This window comes from Protopterus annectens, chromosome 6.part1, assembly GCF_019279795.1.
Source record: "Protopterus annectens isolate FY-2018-M chromosome 6.part1, PAN1.0, whole genome shotgun sequence".
Taxonomy (NCBI): Eukaryota; Metazoa; Chordata; order Ceratodontiformes; family Protopteridae; genus Protopterus; species Protopterus annectens.
The window spans coordinates 198,652,625-198,674,102 of record NC_056738.1 but is presented as its reverse complement, the minus strand read 5'-3'; the positions used below and the strand labels follow the sequence as shown (position 1 = coordinate 198,674,102).

The window sequence follows — 21,478 nt, the reverse complement described above, 5'->3', positions numbered from 1 at the left end:
AATAATGCTGCGTTTTTTTAAATATTTGGATGACAGCTTGTAGATGCATCTGCTTAACAGTCTTTTGTACAAAGTAAGAAAATCTTTTTGATGGAAGTGCTGATTAATACTGGAGTTTGCCTTTCGTCATCACACTTTCTGCAGGGTTGCGAGAGAATAAAGAGTAGTCCAGAATTTATAAGATAACCAAGAGACTTGGACTTGTGTTGGTTTCTGATTTTGCAGTCAACTACTAGGAAAAAATCTTTAGAAATTGTTATAAAGAAGGTATGTAAACTTAATTGTTTGATCTGCAGTTACAGCAATATGATATGTCCTTGAAGATCTACTGTTATGGTAGATACCTTACAGAGCTTTTTTCATTTTGAGCTTTTGAAATAGCTATTTTTGGGCATTTTATTTATTTACTTAGCAGATTATCAGAATAGTCCACTGGACCCGGAAAGCCTATTTTCAGCGGAGGCCCAGAGAGGAAAGCTCCAAGAACATGTTAACAAGCATGAACAATAAGTCGTACACAATATTACAGTATACATACATACTTCAACAGTTAAAGTATATGAAACTCTAAAAACAAAAATAACGTAGTTCATTCCAAGAAGGATAAATTTATACAGTTTAAGACGTAAATGTATGCGTGGAAATATCAAAAATAGCACAAGTCAATATTAAGCACATTTGTCGGGTAGTTGGCAAAAACCATCATGGCAGTATATCTAAAATATTGGAGGGTGGGATGACTCCCATCGTGGAAAATTTGCAACTTGATTTTTGACTTTTTATTGACTTTTCTGTTCTTGTCAAAGCTTGTTGTTCCTCACTATCAGTTGTAGTCAAACTACATACATGTAGTTTTGTTGTAATTTGAGAAATTTGTGTTTTGCAGGTCAGAATGAGTTTTCTTATGGTTATGATGGAAGAGGCTTGAAGACTACTAATTGCCAGTTTGAGGAGTATGGCGAGAAGTTTGGAGAGGGAGACGTTATTGGTTGCTTTGCTGTAAGTGCTAACCTGTTAAACCATGTTATTGGCATTTTTGCTGTAAGTGATGCCTGTTAAAGCATGTTATTGGTAATTTGTTGTTTTTTTATTACAGTGGTGTCCTAAAGTTGGCTGTAATGCCCTTTAAACTGAACATCCCTGATCTAGTATTGTCTATTCAGTCAGTTCAGTGTTTGGATTGTCTGAGGTGACCTTGGCACCTTTTTCCAGAGCTTTGGATTCAAGGCGCTGACTCTTTTCCTACCTGCAGTTTCCTCCTCCTACCTAAATTACATCAGATTTTGTTTGCTGCCTGTTCAGTCAAGACATGTTATCCAAGAACCCTTGCAGTCTATTCATGATAAGCGAGTTTTTTTTTTTCCTGCTGTACTCCTCTCCATTTTTTTTTGTGAAATTAGTATAGCATAGTGTAGTCTTAGATTAATTTTCTTATAGTTTTAAGCATTTACTCCATCTTAGGGGGGCATTTTACAGATAGTTCTATAGTTGAATTATTTGTGAGTTTATATTTATTTAATGTTTTTTTCTCTTTCTTAGACATACTTTATATTGTTGTCGAATTTGTAGAGTTTATCCTGTTACGGTTCTGATAGTATGATGTCAGACAATACTTCAAGATTCAGAAAGTGTTCAGCCTGTGGATACAAGATCCCCATTCCTTGTGTGTATGTTATTTAGGTGCTGCTCACCTACTGGCAGGCTAACTGTGATATTTGGGCTGCCTTTGGCTCTAGAGCTATACAAGTCAGGATGGAAAAGATTTTTAAATGCTTGACCCCCACCCCCACCACAGAGATGGTGTTCTACTTCAACTGTGTTTTCTGAGCTAAGACCTCCATCTGCTTCTCCCAGCACTAAGTAGACCAAGTAGAAAGAAAAGGTTAGGACTAAAGCAAAACAGTGAAAGAACCCTTTAGATAAAGGGACTGTCCTGCAATATCTTTGCAAATTAATTCAATCAAGCCTGACTTACTGATTTGTAAAAGCTCACCTGTCAGGCATCACTGCCTGCCTGTCACCCCCCTGCTTTATGGCAGAATGGAAGTCATGGTTTTCCTGAGGGGAGTTTCTCATAGTAACCCACTGAGGAAAACCATCTCTCCCCTTGGGATCTACCTTTGTACTGGAAAAACTTAGATTGATGCCCTTTGAACCAGCATCCTCTGCCTCTTTAAAATTCTGCACTTGGAAAACTGTTCCACTCTTGGCTGTCACCTCTCCTAGCAGAGTTTGAGTTACAAGCTCTCGGGGCCATTCCACCTTTTATTTTTCTCGAGACAGGGCGAGTCTCTCAGACATTCCATCCTTCATGCCTGTGGTAGTGATTGAGCTGTCACTCAATCAGGCTGTTTACCTACCCAATTTTTTCCCCTGTCCCCAAAATAGGGAGAAAGAACGTTACATTCTCTGGACATTCGCAAGCAACTAAGATTTTATCTGGACAAAACTAAATCCTTCAGGAAGACTAACCGGATGTTTTGTATATTACATGAGACCTATATTGGGTCAGTAGGTCTCCAAATGAACTGTTGCAACTTAGACCTCTAAGGCCATGGTAAGTCCCTGTCTTCCTGACCAGGAGCTCGCTCTACAAAGGCAGTATTCCTCTGGGGCTTTTCACAAGGGAGTAGACACCATGTCTATCTTGAAGTCTGCTACTTGGTCATCTGTACACACCTTCACCACATGCTACTAAATTGATGTCTTCTGCAAGTTCCGGGCTGCCTTTGTTAGGTCTGTCCTGTCTGGACTGCCAGACAGCTCATCGCCTCAGTAGCCAACCAGCCTTCTCTCTATCTCCTTCAACTGTGAGAATCACCCAGATGTCAGGAATACTACAACAGTGATTCTGTCAGGAATGACTACAGTTGTGTAAGAACTTGCCATATCACTAGATTTCCTACTGATCACTGTTGCAGTATTCTTTCTCATCTTCTGCACACACACCCCCCACCCCACCCCACCCACCCAAATCTCTGGCTTATTTCAACCACCTTATTCTCCTTCTCTTCTTTAACCTCTACTCTGCTACATGTATATTTGGGTGTTTGTTTACCTGTTCAAGCTACACCCCTCCTGGCTGATTGGTCTTCCTCTCTCAGTAGTCTTTAGATATCTGCCGTGGAGATAACCTGAGGTACATGCTTTTTTTGATTTAGGGAAGGTAAAACTTTGATACCCAGGCCGGATCTCAGCAGTGACAACCCATAAGTCAGGAATACTGCAGCAGTGATCAGTAGGACATCTGCTGTTGGTTCTTACACAATTGCACTGTTTCTCAGCCCCTTAGGAAATATTATGAGTTGTTGCAGAAGGATTTTCCACATCCTTCACTCATTCCTCCTGTTCTGTTTGCTTTAGAGGATGTGTTAATTATTGCCTGCAGTTATCCTGATAGCCATCTGTCCCTAAAATGGCCAATAGAATGTATTAAGTTCCTCAGTCTTTTACATTTTTATACAGTATTTCCAACCCTGATCAACAGCTGTAGCTCTAGTTGATCCCACTGCTGCTAGGCATCTAGTCAGTTCTAATCATGTTCTTTCCACTAAGGATGGGGAAATTTATAGCTGGTTGGGGGTGGGGTATGCTTCTGTAACTTTGATTTTCAGAATTTTGAATATTCAGGCTTATATGTTAGTTTGTTCTAATTTTGAAAATATTAGGAATGCTTTATCTGCAGTTTCTTTTTTGAGGAAAAATCTGCTTTAAATAACTTAATTTCTTCAATTGCACACGTCACTGCTCATTGTTTATAGTATATGTGTAACCCTGGAAGAGGCATCAACAGAGTTATGGCCTCTGGTACTGTTTTGCGGAGGCTTGCTTAGCTGCATTTTCGGAATATCCCTGATGATAAAAGAAATTTTAAATTTATCCCTGGATACAGATTTAGTGTTTGTCCCCTTTGGTGCAGAGGTGACCAAAAAGTGTGATGAATGGGGCATGCTGATCCAGGGAATCTCTCAAGATTTTTCAGCCCTCCTTTTCCAAATTTTCCAAGGGATTTTTTTATCCCCCACATCCAGTTTTTGCACGAAGCAGAATAAGTAGTCTCTCAGGTGCGGAATATTTTTTCAAGGATGTTCCTAGTGCCAAGGAAAGAAAATTCATGTAGACCAGTTCCGGATCTTTCTTCCCTAAACCTATTTGTGATGTAGCCCATATAAAAAAAAATGATAACCTGTCATCTCTTATTCCTCTTTCAGGTTTCCCGGCAACATTAGACTGAAAAGATGCTCATCATTGCATCCCTATTCATCAAGACTTCAGATGTGTAAGGTTTTGTGTGTCTAGATCACATTATTTTCCCTGCCTTACCTTTGGACTGTCCACTGCACCATGATTGTTCAGTGTCTAGCACCAGTTATAGCTCAGTGCAGGCTACAGAGTATTCATATTTTTTCAAATTTAGATGACTTGGTTATCTTTGCAGAGTCTCTTTCAAAGTGACAGGAATCTTTCTATCAGGTGAGAGGTCTCTTATACAAACTAGGAATCCAAGAGAACATTCAAAAGTCTGACTTGACTCCTTCACACAGGGTTGTGCTCCTTGGATGTCACCTAGACACCCTAGTTTTCCACAGGAAAAATGTAGGTGTCCTATTCTTCTGTTGCAATATTCCTGATTTAGGGGAGTTGCCTTCCAAGGTGACAACCTGACCGGCCAGTATACCAAAGTCTTTTACTTCCTAAGGTGTGCGGTATGTCTGACGTTGGTCGACAGCAGATGTCATACATAAGAGACGTACGCGCACACCACCCTCAGAACCTTTTTGCCGCCAGTCAGATTGCCACTCCCAGACATTGTTCTGGTGTCAGAATCACTGATGTTCTTCGTGTTACACTGTTGCAGTCATCACATTTGGGTTAGCTGCCTGCAGGTAGCTCTCAGCCGGCTTGAATACCAGAGTCTTGGATACCTTCGTCGGATGCTGTCTCTTCTTCCATGACGTCAGGTCGTCAGGGGTATAAAACATGGCAGCTGACACCATAACATCAGTCTTTCTTGCCGTGCGGTGCCCGAAGCAGAAGCAGTTCACAAGTGCCCGTCGGCCGACTCCTTAAATTTTCGTTTTCGAGTTTCAGAACTGAAGTCTTCAAAAAGATAAGTCCCCCGTTGGGGATCTTTTTTCTTGCTCCAATCGATGTCAGTAAAAGTTAACAATTCTCTTACCTGTGGAAAGCAAATACCTCATAAAGATTTTCATTTGTACTGCATTCCTTGCTTAGGCCCAGACAGCTACGTTCCTCGTTGTCGGTTTTGTGCCTTGTTCAACCCCCGAACCATTTGTCGTTGGGCTTTCTTTGCAGCAAATTATTTTGGTACTCTGTATCCGTACTCTGAAATGGCTTTGTTAAGCCATCCGACAACCGATCTTCCAAAAAAATGTAAGGAGATCTTCCAAAAAAATGTAAGGATAAAGACAGACAGAGACAGACTACATAGGTCCAAAACTGCCGTCAACGCTTCCATTAAGCTAGTCGCCAGTCTGCCGGTACTCACTGAGGCGCTTTCGCAGCCCCCTGATACCTACTACCTCAGATTCGCAGACCTTTACTGAGATCCATTCAGAGTCCGGTGTGCCATGAGATGCTTCTTCGACTATGGAACCTGCAGATGTCTCTACCTTGGATTGGTCCGGAGCCGCTGTGCAGGCACCGGCTTCTGAGGGTGTATTCAGGCCTACAGACTTGCATTTTAAACCGACGTTATCTACTTCACCCAGGCCTAAAACTCGCACCACACCTAGAAAACAGACGTCCAAACCACATGCTCAGGCCCATATGCCTAAAAAGCAAATGCTTAGAATGGCTGAAGACCTTATTACCGTAATTAGGGGAAGACACCCCCCCCCCCCGAGACCTAGAACTTATTTTCCTTCTGATCAGGAATCTGATATTTCTGTTCCTTCTGATTACCAGGATTTGCCCTTATCTACCTATGAGGATTCTGATGCAGAGGATTCCATTCCCTCTGCTTTCCCTCCAGAAGATTTTTTCTTTTGGTGAAACCTTGCACACTTAGGTAGCATTTCCACTGGGAAAGCCAGGATTACTCTGACTCCAAAAAGACCTTTAGCTATCCCTCATGCACTGGACATTGTAGATGATGCTTTCTTGGAATTTAGCCTTTCCCTAGACACCTTCAAGAATGCTACTGCGGATCCAGAGACAGTTTCCAAAGGGCCAAAAGGCATTAAGGCTACTGCTACAATGCTGCCAAAAATCCTACCCCTTCTGATAGAGATTCTAGAGCCTTGGACAGATGTGTTAAGAAGTTATACACTTCTGCTACTTTGGCCATTAGGGCTTTAAATGGTCAGTTTCATATGTTAAAGTACCAGCAGCATATTACGGGACTACTTAAACAGAAAATGATGTTGATTCCTGACTGTGCTGAACCCAAAGAATTACAGGATTTTAATGCATTCTGCAAAACAAGTTGGTAAACATACTTTGCAATGTGGTTTTGACTCTTAGAAGCATCTTGCAGGGCTGCTGTCACTGGGTCTGTACTTAGTAGGCATGCTTGGCTTAAGGAGCAAAACTTGCCAGATTTTGTTAAAGCTAAATTACTGGATGCTCCCTTAAACCAGGACCGCCTGTTTGGCAACAAAGCAGAAGTCATCCTCAAAAGGATGGAGGAAAAAGCTAAATCTATGCAAACTGTTAAAGATTTCCTACAAGTACAGCCTCCCAGATTTAGTAGGCATTGGCGACTTCCAGGCCTTCTCAGTCCAAACCCAGGAACAGCAGACCACCTAGGTTACAGTCTCAGGGGTACGCACAGGCCTAAGCAGTGAGGGGGCTCCCACTTCCAAAGCAATATACCCATACTTGGACGATTGTCTGATTCAGGCAGAAAGCCAGGACTTGCTATTAAAACATCTGGCATTCGTAAAGAAACTTCTAACCTCACTGGGGTACACCATAAACAAAAAGAAATCTCACCGAGTACCCTGCCAACAGATTGTATTCCTGGGAACAAGCTTGAACACAACTTCCCAGATGGCTTTCCTCACTCCAGAGAAACAAGTTTATTTGACAAACTACTTCAAACTATTGGCCACAAAGACAAAGCTGTCTGCAAGAAAAATTCTGCAAGCCCTGGGGTTCATGGCCTCTTGCATTCTACTAATTCCATATGCAAGGCTGCATATGAGGAAACTGCAATAGTATCTAAAAAACCTATGGTGTCAACATTTTCAGGACCTGGAATCAACAATTCCTATTATTCCTTGTATAAAGACAGAGTTCCTTTGGTGGGCAGAGGCCTGCTACCACAACAAGGGGCTCCCTTTCACTCTACCCCCTGCCGCCCAAACCCTAACAACAGATGCATCAAGACTATGCATGGGGGGGCTCACTTGGCAGGGCAGTGCATTCAGGGCAAATGGAACCCGAGACAGATGCACCTGCATATCAACCAAAAAGAAATGTTAGTTGTACAGAATTCCCTGGCAGCATTCAAAGACCGCATTCTTCCAGGACAACTATTGGTAAAGACAGACAGCACCACAGTTATGTGGTACATAAACAGGCAGGGGGGAACCCACTCGTACCTTCTCTGCAGACTAGCCATGGCTCTGTGGAACACAGCCTTGAGCTACCAAGTGCACCTACAAGCTCAGTTCCTGCCAGGCAAGCTAAATTCGCTGGCAGATGACCTAAGCAGAAATCTCATGTACCCACACCAATGGAAACTGGAACCAAAAATATTCAACCTCTTGAGGAACAAATGGGAGACTCCAGAGGTAGACCAGTTTGCCTCCCCTCAGAACTGCCAATTGGACAAATTGTGCACAAGGACTTCTCACAGTCAAGCTTGGAAAGTGGATACCCTGTCCTTTACCTGGGAAAGCCTCTCGGTTTATGCCTTTCCCCCTCTGCCTCTCCTCTCGAAGGTTCTGCAAAAGATCAAACACGACAAGCCAAGGACAATACTGATTGCACCAGACTGGCCACTCCAGCACTGGTACCCCCTCTTGCGCAGTATGACACTGCTGGAACCATGGCACCTGCCTCAGACCCCTTCCCTGCAGTCCCAGCAGGCGGGCCAGATTCTGCACCCTTAGCTTCAAACCCTGAACCTTGCAGCCTGGCTAATTCCTTCAGCTCTCCAATAGCATCCCTCAGTAAGCAGGTGCTTGATGTCATTCTGGAGGCAAGGAGGCCTAGTACTAGAAAATCCTATGCTGAAAAGTGGAAATGATACTGTTCCTGGAGCCAGACTCTGGGGATGGGCACAACGGTGCCCAGCTTACATCATATTCTTCAGTACTTAACAGAAATGCTCCACAAGGGCCTATCCTTCTCGTCAATTAAAATTCATGCCTCTGCCATTTCAGCACATTTTAATACTGAGCCACCCCTCTTCTTTCACCCCCTGCTAAAGCAATTCCTTAGAGGGGCCAAAAATCTAAGACCCCCCCCCCCCAGGAGAGCCCCTACGCCAGCCTGGGACCTTAAATTTGTATCGGAAAAGCTCACTTCTACCTCCCTTTGAGCCTAGCTGAAACTGCAGAGTTGAAATTCCTTTCTTGGAAAACAGCCTTCCTTCTAGCCATCACTTCAGCAAGAGAGTGTCTGAATTACAGGCCCTCATAGCAGTGGAGCCCTTCATTATCTTTCATGCAGAGACAGGGTTTCCCTCAGGACCAAGCCTTCCTTTATGCCCAAGGTGGTGTCTAGTGTGGCCGTAAATCACTTCATTCATTTGCCTACTTTTTTCCCTAATCCACAAAACAAAGGAGAACAAATACTGCACTCTCTGGATGTGCACAGACAACTTAGATTTTATTTGGACAGGACTAAGCCTCTCAAAAAATCAGAACAGCTGCTAGTTGTCTTTGCTGCAGGGGCAGAGCGGACGACCATTTCAAAGCAAACCTTTTCTAAATGGATAGCCCATTGCATTCATTTTTGCTACAAGCACCATGGAAAACCTACCCCACAGGGGATAAGATCACATTCCACCAGGGCTGCAGCTACTTTTACAGCCTTTCTCAGAGGAGTCCCTACCAGGGACATCCTAGAAGCTGCTTCCCTGGAGCTCTGTGCATACCTTCACCAAGCATTACCACATGCCTATTTTTTCTAAATCCATAGCTGGTTTTGCCACTGCAGTTTTGCAGGGCTTAATAGCTGGCCCTAATGCTCTCTAACTTCCTCCTCCCTTCCTTAGCTTTGGGAATCATCCCAAATGTGATAACTGCAACACTGAAACATGAAGAACATAGTACAGTTTTGTACACTTACCATAAATGTAGATGCTCGAGTGTATTCACTGTTGCGGTCCTGGTTACCCTCCCTCCAGCCCACTGACTTCTCTTGGCTCTACCTTTCCTTCTTGTTTGGTGTATTAAGTTTTTCTGGTGTATTTGCTTTTTGATGGAGGTGTACCACAACATATAGTTGCTTCCCATTGTGGGGGCACCTGACATCTGAGGCAAGAAAAACTGAGGTAATGGCATTGGCTGCATGTTTTATACCCCTGACGTCATGGAAGAAGAGATAGCATCCGACGCAGGAATCCAAGACTTTGGTATTCAGGCCGGCTGAGGGCTACCTGCAGGCAGATAACCCAAATGTGGTGACTGCCATCGTGACTAGACTCAAACATCTACAGTTATGGTAAGTGTACACAACTGTACTTTCTTCGGATAAGTGCTCCGTTGGGAAACCTTTGTTTTTTGCTACATTTCATTATCTTTGAGTTTCATGTCATCCAGAAAAGGGAAGTGCTACTATTGACAACAGATTCCACATAAAGACGGTCACACTTGGTGCCTTTTCTGCCTAGGCCCTCAGCAGGATCACAAATCCTGTACTATTTGCCAGTCTTTTGTCCCAAAAACTCTCCAGTGTTGGTTATCCTCCCTTGCGGTATACCTTGAAAACCAAGGTCTCAAGCTTCTTGTGAAAAAGTGTGATGGATGCCCCTCCGGACCTGACAACATAGCCTATAAAATGGAAAGCCAAAAAACATAGGCCTGAATCCAAAGCTGCGGCTCTCGAGTCGGATGTCTCTCCCAAAGCACATGAGAGCTTGGAGACGAGACGACCAAGATCCGGATCCACAGATCTAGCCCGTTTCACGGACCATCTTGGCTCCAGACATTTGCACATCCAGAGAGGCTTCTCAGACGTTGGCTTCCAATGTCCAGGGGGAACCTAGGCTTATAGTGTTGGAGGGCCCTGGGGGGATTACCCAGATTGTCATTATGGAGGATGTGGAATCTGATATTGTAGAGTGCAGGCCTATGCCTGGCCTTCCTTCTTTGCACCATATGCCTGCAAAGAAAAAACAAAAAATCAAACCTGTCTCTCCTTTCTCTGATCCACAGAAGGAACGGTTGAACTTTTCTCAAGGCCTTTATAGCTCTTAGGCCTCCCATCAGGCTACTTCCCCTCTTCCTGGGCCTTCTTACATCGGATGAAGACACCTCTTTGAAGGAGGAGGATGAGGAATTTGATCATTCCTTCCAAATCCCATCCATTTTGGATTATGCCTCCCCTGAAGAGGACTCCAGTGGGACAAATTCCCCATGGAGGAGCTTTCTGGGGAGACTATCTCCAAAATGCATTAACACTTCAAAATGGACTCCACAGAAATGTCAGAGGTCCAGAAGTGCTACTGTGTGACCTTCTGCAGGTTCAGACCCCCAGTCCTTCAGCCACCACTCCTGTAATCCTTGCATTTTTGGATATCTTTGCATCCACTTCCACCCACCCAGACTCTCAACCCCCAGCTCCTAAAAAAAAAAAAAAAAAAAAGATAGGTACTACAAAATGCCCAAGGACTGCCAATTCCTTTTTAAGGCACCTGCTACAGATTCTTCAGTTTCTGTTGCCTCTGGTAAGGACTCCAGGTCCATTCCCTTTTCTTTCCTACTGCTCTCAGGTAAAGATCAGAGGCTGGGAAAGAAAATCTATACCTTTGCTACCCTGGCCTTCAGGGACGAAAGTGCCCAATACTGTGTTTTTTTCTTTATGAATTACAGTGGATTTTTAACCTGTTAGAACTCTCCGTGGGGTGCGTTTTGCATTTTGTTGGCATTTTGGTTACAACTTGGAACTTCTTTCACAGGTCTCAAAATTGGAATCAGATATACCTGACTCCTCAAATAAGGCCCTGGCGTCCTCTCTCCTTGCCACCTCCTCTTAGGTAACCAGACAGTGTCCTTCTATTCACATGTTGCAGTATTCGTCACATATGGGTTTACTCCTCTTCTGCCTTTAGAAGATTTGCCTGGCTAAGGTTTCAGCCTCAACCTGAGGATGTCAAGATAGAACTGATGATGCCCCCCTGGATTATATTGCCTTTTTTTTGGAAATCTTCCACAGAGCTCTTCATATCTCTGCAGGAAAAAACAAAGAGCTTAAGAATCTCAAGCACATTTTGGGTATCCCCTGTGCCTAAATTACACAGGAATTATCCTACAAAACAAACCTTCATATGTAGGCAATCCAGAGCACCTCAATCTAGACCCCAGAAGGCGGCAAGGAAGACCCAACAGTTTCCCTCATGTTCTTCTTCTGTCCCTCATATAACAAAGCCCCTTCCTGATCGAACAGGCCCATCTTCATGACTTTTGCAACAACTTAATTCCTCTGTCCCAACGGCTTTCCTTCTCCCTTCATTCCTGGAACTCATCACTCTGGACTCTTGATTGTTAAGTAACATAAAAAGAGGGTACTTCATAGTTTGGCACAAAGTGCCTGCCTTCGGGGGAATTCCCCTACCACCAAAAGATCAGCTCCCCCTTTTCCTGCCAGCTCTACTAACACTCCTACAACAAGGCACCATAAAACCTGTTCCCCATGGGGAAGAGGGAAAGGGCTTTTACTCCCATCTTTTCCTAGTTCCCAGGAAGGGCCCTTGAGACCAATCCTTGATCTCTCCTGCCTCGACGATTTCCTCAGTCCCCTCATTCAAAATGTTAGCCCTACAAACACTGTTTCCTTAGTCTTTCCTCAGGCATTTCTTGCTTCAGTAGATATCAAGGATGCCTACCTCCATATCCCAATTCACCACAGATAACAGGAGATTCCTATGATTTTCTGTGGGATTCTCGCACTATCACTTCTCGGCTTTGCTTTTTGGACTCTCTACAGCTTTGAGAGCCTTCACAAAATGTCTAGCCCCAGTACCAACCTTTTGCAGGCTCCAAGGGCTCTTAATTTACCCATACCTGGACTACCTCTTAATCCAAGCCACTTCTCAAGCAGAATTGTACAAATCCCTCCAAGTGGCATTTGCCATTCTTCAAAGCTTGGGATTTACCATCAACTTTAAGAAATTATCCCTGGACCCAGCCCAAGATCTCATATTTTTGGGCTGCAGGTTTCAAACCCTGAGCATTATAGTGTCTCTCCCACCTTCCAAGGCTTTGGAGATCTCACTAAGCTTTGCAGAGACACTCCACCTGAATCCGATTTCTGCCAGACATTTCCTCAGGATCTTGGGCCTGTTTGCTTCTACCATCCCAGTTCTTCCTCTGGCAAGGCTTCACATGAGGAAACTTCATTGTTTCTCAAATCAGTATGATCTCAGCATGCTTACCTTCTAGAGCACCTGATTCTGCTCCTCCCATGTCTAAAGCTGGAGCTCCAGTGGTGGATCTCACAACTATTTCTAAATCCAGGTCTTCCCATTCACCCTCTACCACCTACTCAGACCTCCACACAGCTCAAGGGCAGTGATCTTCCTCCCAAATGAAGGAACCCATAAATGTGAGATAAATGAGTGCACTAATTTTAGCCCTGCAAACCTTCAAATCACTGACCAGACCCAGTGAGGTTACGTGTACACACAGACAACACAATGTCCTTCTATTCATATGCTACTGTATCCATAACACAAGGGAGTTTGCCTCTGATGAACTCACAAGTGTCCAGCCATAATACAAAAGTTAAATCCTACCGATAGGGTATACGCACCATTCCGCATCTCTTCCCGAGGATGGCGGTGGTAAATGGACGTCGGGTATAAAGCAGACATCAATAAGCACCTTCCTCAGAACTTTTCTGCCGCCTATGTGACTACCAGCTCCAGGTATCGCTTTTTCGTAAAAAGTGATTTTGCACCATCCAACTTCATATAAGTACCCCATAGGGTTTTTTTTTTATTATTTGCTTGCTAGTGCATTGGGTTCATGTCCGGTAGAAAGGGCAATTGTAGGTGTGGCAGTCAAGTTCCACATAAGGATTTGCATGAGCTGTGCCTATTTTGCTTAGGCCAAGAACATGACCACACCACCTGTAGTATTTGTCAGGCCTTCGTCCCCAAAACCATTAGAAACTGATTAGCAACATTTAAACTCTACCTAGAGAATCAGAAACTTAAACGATTAGCTTCTGGTATGGATCTAACATCGGGTTCCTCAGATGAGCCTCCAGTCAAAAAGGTGAAAAAGTCTAGGTCTGAACCTACTGCTGTGCCCTCCACTCCAGCCGTACCTCTCGAGGCCGATGACGGCCTGGGGTCTGGGACACAGTCTTCGGGTCTTCCTTTGGCAGATAGCCCTAAGGAAGCCAGTACAACACCCGAGGTCATGTCCTGAAGGGAATCGCAGGCATCCAATTTGGTTGCTGAGGGGGAACTTAGGCTAATAATCTCCAAGGGTCCGTGTGGGGTCTGTGAGTTTAATGCAAGAGGTTATAGCCTCAGATATTGTGGAGTGCCATCCGGCCCTCCTACCCTTCACCGTATCTCTGATTCTTCGGCATCGGAGTCACGTTACAAGAGAAAACAAAAGACTAAACATATTGCTCATCTGCCGACTTCCCCTTCCATCGAACAGCGTCCGGATTGGCAGGCCTTTACCCAAGGCCTTCTAAATGCCTTCCTGGCCTTACATGAGACCCCGGCTTTGGTCCGGGCCCCTTCAGCCTCTACCCCAAGGGAACTGCCCCGACGTCTACTCTAGAGATGATGAATCCCTCACTTATTCTTCTCAAATTGCTTCCACTATGGGATATACCTCCCCAGAGGAGGAGTTCAACTGCACAGACTCCCCAGTAGAGGAACTTCACCTTTCACAAGATTATTACAGAAATGCAAAATTTCTTCAAGTGGGACAGCAGGCAGGTCACAGAGACCCAAAAGAGATATATTGAACTACTCCAATTGGAGTCTCCTAGCCCCTCTTCTGTACCCCCGTACACCCTGCTTTCCTGGATGCCTTCCTGACTGCTTCAAAAAATCCTGATTCACAGCCCCTGCACCCTAACGCCCAGATAGATTCTATAAGTTCCCTGTTAAAGCTAAATCCCTGTACAAAGCGCCATCCGCAGACACTTCAGTTATCACTGTGGCTGCTGATAAAACTTCTAAGTTATTTCCTTCCACTTATCTACTGCCCTCAGATAAAGAGAGCAGACTAATGGAGCGTCTGAGGGAAAAAGTATACACCTCTGCCACTTTAGCAGTAAGAGCTATCAACTACCAGACACACATGGCCAGTTACTCTGTCTCTGATGGCAGATCTGTTCAAACAGTTGGGGGGGCTCCCTGACTCCCCAGCCAAGGCCAGAATATCCACTCTTTTGAATTTCTGCACTCTGGTAACCAAACACTCATTCAAGTGCAGTTGATACCGTAGAAGCTTCATCTAGGGCTACCCCTCTGGATCTGTCATCAGGAAATACTCTTGGCTTAGATTGCAGCTCCTCCCTGATGACATCAAGTCCAAGTTCCTGGACGCACCCCTAGATAATAAAGACTTGCTTGGTATAGCTGCTGCTGACCTCTTCAAGGCCCTGCAGACTAAACGCAAGGAACTGCAGGAACTGAGACAAATTTTTGTCTCCCCAGTTCCACATTTTCAAAGGAATTGCCCTACCAAAATCTCCTTTGTGAGAACCTCAGCTAGGAAAATGCCAGCTAAAATCAGAAAGAACCACAGGAAACATCCCCCTTCCAGGTCTGTTCCCTCCACTCCTACTTCCAAACAGCCCTTTCAGAGAAAGCCTTGGTAGCCTTTGATTACTAGGCGCTTCACCCAGACACCCCTCTTTCCATGCACTTCTCACTATTCTTCCTAGCTTGGATGGATGTCACTCAGGACTCTCGGGTCCTGTCTATCATAAAGCAGAAATATTTAATGACTTGGGAGGCCAGCCCTACTCCCAAAGGCATTCCTCAACCCCCTTGAGACCGACTACCCCACTTCCCACCAGTCCTGGAGGAACTTCTCTCTCAGGGAACAATTCAGGAAGTCCCTGCACATGCAGGAGGAAAGGGGCTTAGTCCAGAATTTTGAAGGGGTGGTCCTCGGAGGTCATTCCTGGGTTTATCACACCTCAACACCTTCCTCCAGGTTCCCTCCTTTCAGATGCTCTCTCTACCTACCTTTCTGCCCCGATCCTTCCACAGGTCTTCTTAGTATCCTTGGATATAAAGGATGCCTATTTACACATCCCAATCCATCACCTCTTCAGAAAATTCCTCCGCTTCTCAGTGGATTCTACCCACTGTCAGTTTTGCGCTTTACCATTTGGTCTCTCTACAGCCCCAAGAGTATTGACAAAATGTCTAGCTCCTGTCATGGCCTTTGCCAGGACAAAGGGAATACAACTTTTCCCCTAACTCGACGACATTCCCATTCAGGCTGTCAAGTACTATGGCTTTACAATACCTGGACTTCACCAGCTCCCTCTTGGCAGATCTGGGATTTACCATAAATATCAAAAAAAAAAATCAACCGTAATACCCTCACAGGATCAGGTGTTTCCGGGATGTCGGATTCTGACAAGGGAGATGATGGCCTGCCTTCCCCCAGAAAAAAATGGGATTCTTACTTCAGGGAAATACTTCTTCTCAAAGCCAATTCAGCTAGGGGAATTTCTCAGAATCCTAGTATTCATGGCCTCGACAATCCCCATGGTACCTCTGGCAAGGCTTCACATGGGAAGTTCCAGTGGTACATGCGAACAATCTGGAAGCAACACCTACATCCCCTAGACTTTATAGTCCACATGCTTCCATGCCTTGGCAGTGAACTGAATTGGTGGATAAACCATATTCAGGCAAATCCTGGCCTGCCCTTACAACCCCTGCCCCCCAACCAGGACCCGTTTACAAATGCATCAGACACATGATTGGGTGCAACCTTAGGAGAATGGTGAGTGAGGAACACATGGTCCCTCACTCAACAGAAAGGCCACATCAATTCAATATCAAGGAAATGAGAGCCTTGATATTGGCCTTGATAATCTTCAAAGATCAGTTTCTATCAAGCACTCTGAGGTGGTACACAGACAATACCATGGTGCTGTGGTACATCAACAAACAGGGGGACAAGATCATACCTGCTGTGCAGGCTGGCATTGTAGGCTTGGAAAATTGCCCTGGAAATTTGCAGACAATGTGATGGCAGACTCGTTAAGCAGGACCATGACCCTGTCTCACGAGTGGATGCTGAACAGGAACGTGTTTCTGGACCTGCTCCATCGATGGAGTATTCCAGATGTGGATCTCTTTGCCTTCCCCATGAACAGACAGTTTCCAACCTTCTGCTCCAGAGCACCACACCCAGAAGCATGGAGGGGGTGGATGCTCTCTCAACCCCCTGGAAGAGGATGTACGCTTATGCATTCCCCCCTTCCCTCTCATACAAAGAGTCCTACTGAAAATTCAGACGGAACAGCCTCAAATCTTGCTGGTGACTCAGAATTGGCCAAGGCAACATTGGTTCCCCCTGTTAGTACATCTAGCCAAGGGCAATCACCACAATTTACCCTACCAAATCGACCTGCTCACACAGGAGAAGGGGACACTTTTACACCCCCATCTGTCCACACTGAGTTTTACACTGTGGGTGATAGGGCGCTGATTCCCTTCAGACACCTGTACGTAGAGGACGTGCTTCAGGTTTTGCAGGAGGCCAGGAAACCAACTACCATTAAATCCTGCCTGTCTAAGTGGAAGAGATTTTCTGTATGGTGTCAGGAAAACAACTTGCAACCACTGACAGCAGAGCCCCCAGTGGTCTTGTCCTACTTGTGTGATCTGATGAAGTCTGGACTATCCTACTTCTCCATTAAAACCCATTTATCTGCCATCTCAGCATGTCTGCCACTGATAATACTTTGGCTTCAAGGTTAGAAGTTAAATTTTTCTTGAAAGGGGCACTACATCTCAGGCCCCCAGGAACCCATTCCGGCTCATTAGGATCTAAAATTTGTTCTGGAAAAATTGACTTTTCCACCCCTTGAACCTGCCAAAGACTACTTCCTCCAACACTACACTTGGAAAATTATACTCTTGGTGGCCATCACTTAAGCCAGAAGGGTTTTGGAACTTCAAGCCCTTATGGCCTCTCCCCCTTTCACTCTCTTTCACAAGGGCAGGGTATGTTTACGTACCAACCCAACCCTGATACCTAAAGTGGTCAATGAACTGTTCTTGAACCAAGCTATCAACTTGCCAACTTTTTTCTTCTCTCCAAAAAACACGGCAGAAAGTATACTTTACTCCTTGGATGCACAGAGACAACTTGGATATTATTTGGCCAAGTCCAAACCCATCCGCAAGTGAGACAGGCTCTTCATCTCATACCACCCAAGAGCGCTGGGGCACCCTGTTTCCAAGCAAACCATATCCTCTTGGATATCTAAAGCCATCTCCTCCTGTTACACAACCCATGGTAGATCACTCCCCTCTCCAGTAAAGGCATACTCCACTAGGGCAGTGTCCTCCTCAGGGGCATTTTTTAAAGGTTTAGACACAGCTGCTATTCTCGAAGCAGCTACATGGTCCTGTGTACACACATTCACTAAGCACTACAAATTGAACATTGTTTCTAGAGCCAGAGCAGGATTTGCCAGAGCCATCCTTCATGGGTTTGTGGAAAGTGCTTCTGGTCCTCCACCCTTTTCTTAAGACAGGAGCTTTTGCACTCTCCCTTTTGTTATGGATACAACAGCATATAAATAGAAGGACATAGTATTGTTGTGTAAGAAATTAGCATAACTTCAGATGTCCTTCTCTTCTATATGCTGCTGTATAGTTTCCCACCGTGCCTTCTCCCCCACACTTTCCTGACTCCTGGAGTACCCAGTCCGTAGCTGCTGATTCCGATGGCAATCAGTTGTGAGGAAGGTGCTTGCTGACATCCGCTTCATACCAGGCGTCCGTTTACGACCGACATCTGCAAAGAGAGCCGCAGGATGTCACACGCATCCTAGCAATAGTATTTAACTTTTGTATAATGGCCGGATGTATAAGAGTTCACCAGAGGCAATTTCCCTTGTGTGATGGATACAGCAGCATATAGAAGAGAAGGACATCTAAAGTTATAATAAGTTCTTGCACAACAATACTGTCTTGTGGTACATAACCAAACAGAAGGTACCAGATCCCATCTTTTGTGCAAACTAGCCATGCAGATATTGGATCTAGCTTGTCATCTAGATGCATTTCTCCAAACAATGTACATCCCCTCCAGCCAGACTACAGTGGCTGACACCCTAAGCAGATCCAGGACACAAGTCCACAAATGCATGCTTCACAGGGATGTGTTCTTAGATATTGTCCACCAGTGGGGTATTCCAGAAATAGATTTGTTTGCCTCCTTCATGAACAAACAGCTTCCTCGGTTTTGTGCCAGAGAATACCATCCTCGGGCATGAGAGTGGATGCACTTTCGGTACCATGGAAGGGGAAATACCTGTATGGATTCCCTCCCCTTCCACTTATCCCCAAAGTCCTGTTGAAAGTCTGACAGGAAAAGCCAAAAATCTTGCTGGTGACTCCCTGTTGGCCAAGACAGCATTGGGTCCCCCTTCTATTTCACTTAGCCAAGGACAGCCACCACAGGTTTACCCCACTGGGTGGACCTGTTAACATAGAACAAGGGCTCATTCCTACACCCACATCTGGAAACCCTGCAATTAACTGTGTGGGTGATAGAGCCATAATAGCCTTCAGACACCTTTACTCTGAGGACGTGCTTCAAGTACTGCAGGAGGCCAGGAAACCTACTACTAGAAAATCTTACCTCTCCAAATGGAAGAGGTTTTCTGTTTGGTGTCAGGCTAGGAACCAGGACCTATTGAAGGTGCTCCTGCCTATGGTTCTATTCTATCTGTGTGAATTGCTTAATGCAGGACTAGCATACTCTTCAATCAAATTTTATTTGGCAGCTATTTCTGCATATTTACAACTAATTTCTATCTTGGCTTCTAGATACAAAGCTAAACAATTCCTCAAAGGTGTCCTTCATATCAGACCCTTCAGGAGACCGGTTCCGCCTTGGTACCTCAACTTTGTACTAGAGAAATTAACTCTAGCACCTTTTGAACCTGCTTCCTAAAGCTCACTCAAATACTGCACTTGGAAAACAATCCTCCTGGTGGCCATTACCTCTGCCAGGCGGTCTCTAGAGTTAAAAGCCCTTATGGCTTCTCCCCCTTTCTTGTCTTTCCATAGACGTGTCCCTGCGGACCAATCCCTCATTCATGCCAAAGGTGGTCAGTGAATTGTCCCTAAACCAGGCAATTCACCTACCAACCTCCTTTCCGTCTCACCAGAACAATAGTGAGAGGATCCTGCGCACACTGGATGTACACAGACAGCACAGATGTTCTTCATGTTTCACTGTTGCAGTCATTACATTTGGGTAATCTGCTGGCAGGTTGCCCTCAGTCGGCCTGTTTAACAAAGTCTTGGGTCCTGCGTCGGTTGCTGTCCCTTCTTCCATGACGTCAGGTCGTCAGGGGTATAAAACATGCACTCGACGCCATTACATCAGTCTTTCTTGTTGCGCGGTGCCCGAAGCAGAAGCAGTTCACAAGTGCCAGTCGGCCAACTCCTGAAATTTTCGTTTTCGAGTTTCAGAACCAAAGTCTTCAACTAAAAGCTAAGTACCCCGTTGGGGAAACTTTTTCTTGCTCCTTACCGATGTCAGTAAAAGTTAATAATTGTATTACTTCTGGGAAGTAAATACCTCACAAGGATTTTCATTTGTACTGTAGTCCTTGCCTAGGCCCTGACCACAACGTGCCTTGCTGTCAGTTTTGTGCTAAATTTAATCAATGCACTATTAAATGTCGGTATATATTTGCTTCTAAATATTTTCACATGCTGACGTACCAGCAGCATATTATGGGACTAATTAAACAAAAAATGTTGTTGCTTCCAGATTGTATAGAAAATAAAGATTTACAAGAGTTGATGCATTCTGCAAACCAAGTTAGTAAACATACCTTGCAGTGTGGTTTTGATGCCTTAGAAGCATCTTGCAGGGCTGCTGTCACTGGGTCGGTACTGAGAAGGCATGCTTGGCTGAAGGAACAAATCTTGCCAGACCATGTCAAAACAAAATTACTAGATGCTCCATTAAACCAGGAACACTCGTTTGGCACAATAGCAGAAGAATGTTCTCAAAAAGATGGAAAAAGCTAAATCTATGCAAACTGTTAAATAATTCTTACAGGTGCAGCCACCTAGATTCAGTAGGCATTGGCCTTCTAAAAACTGGTCCTTTCCAGTCCCTCCCAGGCCTTCTCAGTCCAAACCCAGAGGCAGCAGACCACCAAGACTACAGTCTCACGGTAGGCAGAGAATAGTGGAGTGCTCCCACCTCAAAAACAGCAAGTAGTAAGCCACCCCTTTATGGGAAAAGTTCACAATGACTTGTCCATCATCTTCCCCAGCCATGCCCAAGTACTTGAACCCCTAGGAGGAAAACTCGCCCTGCATGTAGAAAACTGGATGTCCATTACCCAAGACCAAAGGATCCTAAACATTGTATCCCAGGGATACAGATTCCACTTTCACTCACTGCCAACCCCAAGTGGGATGCTAGACCTTCCTCCAAACCAGTGGGCGGAGGCTCAAAAGCAAGTACTTTCTCTTCTGCGTATCAGGGCTATTCGACCTGTTCCAGTAGAGCAAAGAGGACAGGGCTTCTACTCCAGACTGTTCCTGGTGCTCAGAAAAGAGAGCTCTTGGTGCTCTATCCTGGATCTGTCAATTCTCAAAACCTTCCTGGTGGTCCCAAAATTCTAAATGCTTACACTGCAACAGCTTCTTCCTATGCTAGCAAAGGATACCTGGCTAGTCACCCTAAACTTAAAAGAAGCTTATCTGCAACATCCCCGTAAGGGAATCTTGCAGGAAATGTCTACGTTTCAGGGCAGAGACTCTATGCACCATCAGATGTTCATCGTGTTACCCTGCTGCAGTCATCACACTTGGGGTTATCCTGTCGTCAGGCGGTCCTGCAGTCGGCCGGAATTCCAAAGTCTTGGTCCGGCGTCGGTTGCTGTCGCATCTTCCCTGACGTCAGTGCGCCAGGGGTATATATAGTGCAACCGACGCCATTTTCTCCAGTCTTTCTTGCCGCGCTTTGCCCGAAGCAGAAGCAGTTCGCAAGTGCCGGTCGGCCAACTCCTGAGATTTTCTCATTTGAATTTCAGACCGAAGTCTTCTGTAAGGCTAAGTACCCCATTGGGGAAACTTTTC

General features: G+C 45.0%; 1 protein-coding gene across 1 annotated transcript in view; it reads left to right on the top strand.

Annotated features, from left to right (window-relative positions):
- The window catches only part of HNRNPUL2 (heterogeneous nuclear ribonucleoprotein U like 2), a gene marked incomplete in the record, with an annotated part of 1,663,394 nt that overhangs the window by 880,458 nt on the left and 761,458 nt on the right, over positions 1–21,478 (top strand). Inside the window, 1 exon segment of the mRNA XM_044075357.1 lies at positions 887–999. Within this exon segment, the coding sequence (XP_043931292.1) occupies positions 887–999 (113 nt within the window).